The 9000-nt window shown below is 46.2% G+C and overlaps 1 protein-coding gene across 8 annotated transcripts in view; it reads left to right on the top strand.

Annotated features, from left to right (window-relative positions):
- The first annotated feature begins 7323 nt into the window (after positions 1-7323).
- ANO5 (anoctamin 5) overlaps positions 7324-9000 on the top strand; it is a 59780-nt gene continuing 58103 nt past the window's right edge. For all 8 annotated transcript variants that reach the window (XM_057414413.1, XM_057414412.1, XM_057414410.1 and 5 more), the window contains exon 1: positions 7324-7430. In XM_057414413.1, coding sequence (XP_057270396.1) covers positions 7370-7430 — 61 coding nt within the window. In that variant the 5' untranslated portion in view covers positions 7324-7369. The remainder of the gene's footprint in view (positions 7431-9000) is intronic.

The following is a 9000-nucleotide window of genomic DNA, read 5'->3' as shown; positions in this document are numbered from 1 at the left end:
GGTGGGGCAGCTCTCACAACCCTGCACAAGGGTTCCCAGCACAGGGAGATAAGCACGGCATTATTCAGACAGGATCTGGGGTAGGATAAGCCGGGACTAGAGACTGGAGAAAGGCTGGAAACCACAGTCACTGCATCTCACACAGCTGCATGGGAAAGCTGTGAAAATGAGAAGGAACTGATGTGCTGCAACAGCCAAGAACTACCAGCTCACTTATGAGTCTTACTAGAATTAAACCCAAGACTCTGTAAAGCAGAACCGGGTCAAGACTGATGCCATCCACTATTTAATTTACCTTCAATGAAAAAGGCTCCCTTCCAGAATATTTTTGGCAGGAAATTTTTACAACACCTTGTAGGGACAGGACAAGGGGAACGGCTTTAAACTGACAGAGGGGAGATTGAGATGAGCTCTTAGGCAGAAGTTCTTCCCTGTGAGAGTGATGAAACCCTGGCACAGGTTGGCCAGAGAAGCTGTGGCTGCCCCATCCCTGGCAGTGTTCAAGGCCAGGTTGGACAGGGCTTGGAGCAACCTGGTCTAGTGGAAGGTGTCCCTGCCCGTGGCAGGGGACTGGAACTGCATGAGCTTTAAGGTCCCTTTTAACTTAAACCAGTCCAGGATTCTAGGATTAATACTCATATTGAAGGCCTTAGATTTTTCTCAAATTTTTGAGAAAGCTGCTAATGTCTTGAGAATAACACTAGCACTGCTACTATTAATAATAATCACTTTGTAATAAAATATGTAATCAAGGACATTAAAAATGTGCACATATGAGAGATGCACAAGTCATTAAAAGTTGTGTACAAAAACCATGGTTAACACAAATTCATTTGGGATGACACAAAGTACTATTTGTGAGTATCTGATATGTAACTGCAGATTTTTCTTCTCTTCTACATTTGTGGTCTCTTTACCACTCAGTTCTGCTTTATGTCTAAGCTGACCAATGCACACTGAACCAAACTGATTCTGTTAATGTTTTTTGCTAGAGCTCCTGAGCTCCCCACATCACTTCAGTGCTGTGGCTTTCACACATCCGCCTCATTTACTTCCTTGCGACAATCCTCGCTGCTTAAAGAAACTAACATCATTGGACTTTCTTTATTTATCACTTCGGGATAACCAGCAGATAGAAATGAAAAGCCTAAATGAAGCACCAGAGGTCAGAGCCCGGTATCGCAGCAAAAACCACTATTGCCACCAGAGGGCAATAAACCCCGAGAAACGAAATTGTCTATAAAAGGACAAGAGAGAAAACGGATGATTTCACTAGAAATTCACCAATTTCACACGGAAATTCACCAAGATGATGCAACTTCTTATCTTAACGTTGTCATTTAAGTGTCAGAACTGATGAACTGGCCTTACTCCAACCCTACCACATTTAATACTCTTTTATGTAAGTGTACCTATGACTGCACAACCCATCAGAATTAAAAACAGATCTTTACTCAGGCTGTTTAGGAGTGGTTTGGTAATATTAGTGGAACTATATCCACAGAGACACAAGGAGAGTGAATAAACAGCCTCAAACATTGTTAGTGAATAGATTTTGCACATATTCAAGTACCCTTAAGAATGTCTCTACTATCAGGAAAGGGATTAATTCCTTCTACTTCCCAAACAACACCAAAGTAGTTTTCTTTGTCACCTTTTTTTTGTGGTTTGAATTATGTTTTTAGGAAGGCTTCGATGGCAGCTGTAAACCGGGCAATCCAGTTAAGGGAGGGTAACTGCAAGATTACAGAACTAAAATGACTGTTTCTGCTTAAAATGGGACACAGGCTTCTGTTAAGATCACCTTAACTCTAGCACCTCTCTGCAAACCGCTGTTGCGCACGCAGAGGGCACAAAGACGGTGTGCTTGACGCGGGCTTTCCTCCTCCTTCAGCGGCACCGCTGGGACCGCACCCAGGCAGCTTCCTTGCCCTGGGGAGAGAAAATCGGGTAGTTGGGTTTAGTTCCGTGTCGCAAACATGTAGTAACTCTGGCCAAGAAAAAAGTATATTATAGTCTGTAAAGTTATCTGTCTGTTTAGACAGCATAGGTGTTATCCTTACATGCATCGCTTTCTGCAAGCAGCTGACTAACTGAAAAGTGAAGTAGGAAACATGCAGTGACTAACAATGAACTTTTGCACGCTATGGAACTTCTGACTTCCTTTGAGAAGTGTTTGCATTCTGCCGCCCTACACTGCAGTTCTTTATAACCCCCTCATTTCATTTCATGGCAGCTTCAGGGCTGTGCAGCGGCACACGGGAAGAACCAGCTGTCTTGATATACAAATCCACATGCCCATCCCATCAGTGACTGTTACTGTATTTCTTAGTGGCTGCCTGGTATTCGGGCAGCTTGGGTTTAGCCTTAGGCACTGTGCAGCAGGAAGGCAGAGTCAGATGGCAAACAGCCTCTGAGTAAAATGCAGAAAGAATTTAGGGAGCCCAGACTGAACCTTCAGACAGTTGTGATCTCCCTCGGGCTTTCTCTTTAGTTAGTGGCTGCTACATCCCTTTCCTCACAGCGGCAGACTTCCCAGGAGCGCACACAGTACACAGTACATCCCACCATTCCTGTCTCTTCCTCATCTCTTGCTTCCTCCTAACAGCCAGCCCAGCCTTCAGGCTGCTAGAGCAGCCTTACAGCAGGAGAGGCTGCACCCCCTTCACTCATGGGAATTTGCCGGTGATATCCCACACCCCAGACATCTGCTGAAACTTTAACTGATGTTATTACCTGGGGTACAGAAACTGTGCTCCCTTTCTCGTGCATTTCAAAAACCTAAAAAGCCTGTGATAACCAAACGGTGATTTGGGGTATCATAATGCTGGATTTGAGCACCTATACTTCCATCCAAGTCTCTCTTTACCTTTCTAAGCCTTTTTGATACCTGGCCCTACTGGTCTCTAAAATATTTCTTTCCAAATGGCACTGTAACTGATATTCTAAAGGGGTAATTCAAAGACAGGGAAAGAAATAGAGTGATAAGGCAAGGGGGAATGGCTTTAAACTGACAGAGGGGAGATTTGGAATAGAAAGTAGGTTGAAATTCTCCCCTGTGAGGGTGGTGAGGCACTGGCACAGGTTGCCCAGAGAAGCTGTGGCTGCCCCATGCCTGGTAGTGTTCAAGGCCAGGTTGGGGGGAGACAGGGCTTGGAACAACATTCTCTAGTGGAAGGTGTCCCTGCTCATGGCAGCGGGTTGGAAGTGGTTGAGCTTTAAGGTCCCTTCCAACCCATTCTAGGATTCTATTCTAAATAGGTTAGCTCTCAATAGCCTTTAATCAGTTGACAAAAGCACACTCCTGGAGATGCGGGAAGCAGCAACAGGTGTTTCTGGGACTCAGCCCACGTGTGCTGAAGTCTCACAGCAAAGTGACCATCCACAGGGTTGTGCAGCCATCAGAGGAAAAAGAGCAGGCTGAAGAGGCTGGGCAGGGGATACACCACTTCCCTTTTACTCCTGCAACTGTTTCAGACTCCTGTTTTGCTACTTCTAACTTTGTACTCACAGTCTGATTTGAAAACTTACTGAAATTCTGCATATATATAGATATATATAAGTGTAAAACTTTTTTTACACAATACACATATCCTCGATAGCAGGAAGCTGCTGCACCTGCTAAGACTGTGGCATGGATATATGATGTGCACAGCATAGGGAATCCAGAAAGCATACTTACAGGTAGTTCCCCAAGTGGTAAATGCAAAAGCTGTATATATTAGATTCCTTCCCAGGAAGGGAATTTTTCAGAGCACCTAACTGATAGACACAAAAGCTCCATTTTCCGCATGATTTAGGACTCAGGGTCATATTTTCAAAGATGCTTCAGTGCCAAAAGGTTTAGGCAGTGCTTTCTACCAGGACTTTCAAAAGCTGGGAGCTCAGGTTGTAAGTTGTGAGTTGTTTTGAACAGGTCTTGGAGTACATGCTTGAGGCAGTGATGGACACAGAGTTATCTTTGAAATCTGACCCTCCCATCCCACCAATTTTCTGCATTTAAATTATTATTTTTTTAAATACGAAGGCTTGTAAAGCAGTTCCATGCTTTTGAAAAGCCCATCAGTGGAAAGCAAGACTTTATAAGGGCTACAAACTACCTGCTCTCCTTTAGCACAAAAGATTACACTTCACTACTGAACATCCTAAGTGCAATTAATCATTGCTAGTCAGTTTTTGTGATGCTTGCAACCTACATCCACAGCCCTTTAGGTATTTTTACTTTTCAGTTTATGTACACACTGTATTAGAAACAGTGTGTGAACTCCAGACCACTAAAAGCAGAACTACTATGGCATACCTGGTTATGGGTTTGTATTTCAGGAATAAAATGGTCCTGCCATGGTGTGGTTCCCCATTTCCTCCTTTGTTTTGGCAGGACCTGTTTCTTGCAGTGATTCATGGATCTGAAAGCACAGAAGAAAGAAAAGATCAGTCAGTTTGACAGGCTGACCTGAGTCATTGTAACACCTTATGATCCATCAGCAGTGAAAATGCAAGGTGGGAGGGAGTAATATCTGTGCCTTTTGAAGGAAGTATGGTCCTGGATGGCTTAGACATACTGTGAAACCACCGAGTTACACAATAGTTACTTAAACACTTGGATACACAAGAAATCTCAGCGCTGGATACTGTGTGGCTCCCCTGTGCCCCTGCCACAGGCACCAGGCCTTCCATAGATAGCTCCTTCTGGGAGAGAGAACTCCCTAACACAAGCCACCATGTCATTTAGACAACTGCAGTGCCTCAGCAAACCACGAGCCTGTCCAATTACAGATACACCAAATCATCCGTGGCATGCTGGACGTGATGCTTACACAGCTCTAGGTATGCTTGGCTTTACCACTGCACATGCTGGGTGGAGCTGGGCAGTGTGAGCATGTAATTAGGAGGCAAAACCCATGGATGGCCACTGCAATTCTTGCTGTTTCTAACTCTGGTTGAATACTGGCTTCAATTGCATCTTCTATAGGCATAAAAGCATTTATCCGAGATATATGATGCTGTGAGGAAATTAAAGGCTGAGAAAATACAACTTTTAAACTGAACCTTGTGACCTAGTGTGTTGTATGCGGTCACAAGCTGCTTAAAGGCGTCCTCTGGAGTGCTGAGCCTGTCTTCTTTGTTTCCACTATCTTGCACCGTAAGATGAAAAACCAAACTAAACATTTCAGATTTCAGCAAGCAACCAGACACATTTTTAGGTTTTCCTTCTGACTAAAAATACATTTCTCAAAGTAGTAATGCCACATAGTACAAATAAAGGCCTAATACTGTACGTAGACTTGAACATGAGCCCAGCACTAAGTCACTTGACTTGATTAACTTTGAGATTAAGAAATCCTGCCATGAAAACAACTTACATTACAGTTGCCTAAGTAATAACACCCCCATCACCCCCCCCCCCCCCCATCAGTCTGGTGCATAAAACACTCAGGCTGTAAAAGCTGACTATGAAAAAAGTTAGGCTGAAAGAAGGCCTGAGATGATATTAATGAAAAAAAAATGTGTGAAATACACGTACGGAACAGTCGTAGGAAACTACTGCAAACTACTGAAGGAAGTGATGAGGAGATGAGGCTATCTGGGACAGGGAAATGGCACCAGCTCTGGGAAAAGGGACAGGGCCTGGGACAGGAGCCTTGCACCCTACCAGAACTGTCAGGATCTGGTGCTGGGAGATGCTCCCTGCTTCAGAGATCCTGAGCAAGCCTAGATTAGATAAGGCCAGTCTGAGAGAGGAAGACAGTGTTTCTTTCTCAATTCAACATCTGGAATGAAAGAGTTATGTTTCTTCTGCCACCTTTCCATTCCTCATTTTCGCCTTCGTCAGGCTTTATTCTCAATTCCATCTCTCTCCTGACTACTACTTAAAAAGAGCCCAGTATCATTAGCCAAAACAATGGTTTTGCTTGCTCTGAATCTATAATCAAGACAGCATCATCCTTTATTGTCTGACACCAGCTTCAATTTGGCCTGAAGGCAGGAGAACTGTTTGCTGTCCTTACCATCCCCGCAGGATCTAAAGTAAGAACAAATTTATTCTTAGTAAAGATCAGAGACTGTGCTGGTTCAGATCACCTTCTCTGTGAGGGTGGTGAGGCCCTGGCACAGGTTGTCCAGAGAAGCTGTGCCTGCCCCATTCATGCCAGTGCTCAAGGCCAGGTTGGATGGGGCTTGGAGCAATCTGGTGTATTGGAAGGTGTCCCTGTCCATGGTAGGAGGTTAGAACTGGATAATCCTAAGGTCCCTTCCAACCAAAACAACTCTCTGGGTCTTAAGTGTAAGCATATTTCTCCAGAGCAGCTGATTGAATACCTTAATTCCATACCTGCAGTGCTCATATTGCAGTAATGCATCAAAGGCTTCCGAATGTATTTCTGTGTTCAGAATACATCCATGTGTATATCTGGATCACTTGTTTCACCACACATCAAGGCAGAACTTGCACATGCTCTTGCACACTGCAGACCTGCATTCAGCCTCTCTCTTTAGGCCCTGTTCTCATCACTGTTTCTGCTTTAGATGTAAGCGGTGCTTAAGAAATGAGAAGAGAAATTGTCTTTGGTCCTGTTAGCATGGCTGTAATCTGGAATTTTCAATAGATCCTATAGATCAAAGGTTGTGGGATTTACTACTAATTTTCACTGGTAAGGTAGTCTGTTACAGCTTGGGCCACCCAGAATAAATTAAGAATGGATCAAGATTTCCTGTTGCTGTTGCTTGTGTTAAAAGACTTCATCCTAGGCTGCTGCTTCAAATCTGACTTCTTTCCCAGTGTGCATGGATCACTCACTGCCACTTAACCGTATAACATAAGCACTCCAAGCTGACATAGAGGAAGGAGTCCCTGCCCATGGCATGTGGTTGGCACTGGTTGAGCTTTAAGGTCCCTTCCAACACAAACTGTTCTATGACTCTATGATTCTCCCCTCCATCCCATTACGCTAGAAGTGATCTTCATGACTTAGTTGCCGATCAGCCTTAAACAATTCTACCCCCCTCCCCACCTCGCCCAGGGGGAATATTCATTCATGCCACATCCCCTTGCCTCTCGGGAAAGATCAACTATGAGAATCCTCTTTTCAGCAGGACACTGGAATTGAGTAAAGTAGAACACAGGCAGCTTGGGCAGGGAAAATTTCTCTCCCCGGGGAAACGAGTTGATCCCTCGGGCGCGGCCTCTACCCGCGGCCACCGACGGGCGGAAACCGCGCCCGATAGCGTCAGCACCCCAGTCCCTCCTCCCGTCCCCGGTGCCCCGCTCCGCCCTTGCGGGAGCTGCGCATGTGTGGGGCGGCCCTGACTCACGCTGGGCTGTGACCCACCCGTTCCCGGTTGCTGCGTGCGGAGGGTGAAGTAGGGTGCTATGGAGCTGCTGGGGAAGAACCGGTCCGAGACCCTCATCGAGATGGCTCTGACTGCCGACGGTAGGACCTCATGGGTCTGGGGGTAGGGGGGTCGCTGCTTTGTTTTCCCGCTCGAGGACTCTGCTTCGGTGGGGACCGGATTCCATGGGAGCGGCGCGGGTGGGAGGCGGCGGGTGCGAGCATGGGGCTGGTGGTAAGAGTGGATCTGGGGGTCCCGTTTCATGCTGGGGCTCTGCAGGCAGTTGCGGTGGGGTTGTTCCCGGCTGGATCCTCCCGACTGTGTCTAATCCTCCGGTTTTCACTGGAAAGAGAAATAACAGACGAAGCCACGTTTGCATGAGCCTGAGCACAGCTGGGTTAGGGCTTTATAAACCAGATTTATATTAAATTAATAATTAAACCTTAAGAAAACGGTGCTTGCACCAGCACCTGTTAAGAAGTAAAAACCAGAGGTAGCCCTTGATTGTGATTTTAAACCTGTTTCAGATGCAGAGCCTTCAAGCAAACTTGTAGCCTTTCACAAAGGCCCGGCTGGGTTTAGGGTGAGAGGACTTGCTGGGTCGCTGGAGCTGAGGTTCCCATTGTGAGGAGTTTGGTGCACTCTGCTTCGGAAGGTGGAAGCATCCTCTTTCACACCTTGCTCCATCTGGGGTGCTCCATGGGTACCCATGAGGTCTCTGTACCAGTTGCAGTGCAGCCGGTGGGTTTGTGTTGGGGCCTTGCTCTTCTGTAGCAGCCAGGTTACGGTTTCCAGATTGTGTCAGAATATAATGGGATTACTTGTAATAATTGTGGTAACATTAAGGTTTCAGAAAATGACACGCTGCAGGTGCCCTCGTGTATTTATCAGCATCTCACCAGGCAGCCCTGAATCAACAGACGCATGTCAGCTACTGTGTTGATATTGTCATAAAATCCCAGACTGGTTTGGGTTGGAAGGGACGTTAAAGCTCATCCAGTCCCAGCACCCTGCCATGGGCAGGGACACCTTCCGCTAGACCAGGTTGCTCCAAGCCCTGTCCAACCTGGCGTTGAACACTGCCAGGGATGAGGCAGCCACAGCTTCTCTGGGCAACCTGTGCCAGCGCCTCACCATCCTCACAGGGAAGAACTTCTGCCTAAGGTCTCACCTCAGTCTCCCCTCTGTCAGGAAAGCCATTCCCCCTTGTTCTGTCCCTACAGGCCCTCTCCAGGTTTCTTGTAGCCCCTTCAGGTACTGGAAGCTGCTCTCAGGTGTCCCTGGAGCCTTCTCTTCTCCAGGCTTTTTTGAGAAACATTCTATAGATATTTTAAAACAGAAGAAAATGCTGATCTAGGAAAAAGTTATTTTTGGAATTCATTCTTTGCCACCAGTCATGAAAATGAAGATCTTGAAGCAGGAAAGAACCACTAAGCTTCTAGGTTGGCTGCTTGGGTTGTGTGTTTTTCCCTCAAAGCGTGACTACACGACAACTAATGTCATTTTAAACACCCTGAGCACTAGTGCAGAACCATGATCTTTGAAATACCTGGCAGTCTTGTTTCAGGGATGTGTGACATCAGATAACGGCTATGAGAATGCCCCAAAAGAAGGAGTTGACAATGCCAGAGAGGAGAGGGGTCCGACTGTGGTGAGGCACCAAGTGCCAGA

This window comes from Pezoporus wallicus, unplaced genomic scaffold (genome assembly GCF_028554395.1).
Source record: "Pezoporus wallicus isolate ANWC-B61680 ecotype Strahan unplaced genomic scaffold, APGP_CSIRO_Pwel_v1 contig_5967, whole genome shotgun sequence".
In the NCBI taxonomy this organism is placed as follows: domain Eukaryota; kingdom Metazoa; phylum Chordata; class Aves; order Psittaciformes; family Psittacidae; genus Pezoporus; species Pezoporus wallicus.
This window is presented reverse-complemented; position numbering and strand designations above follow the sequence as displayed.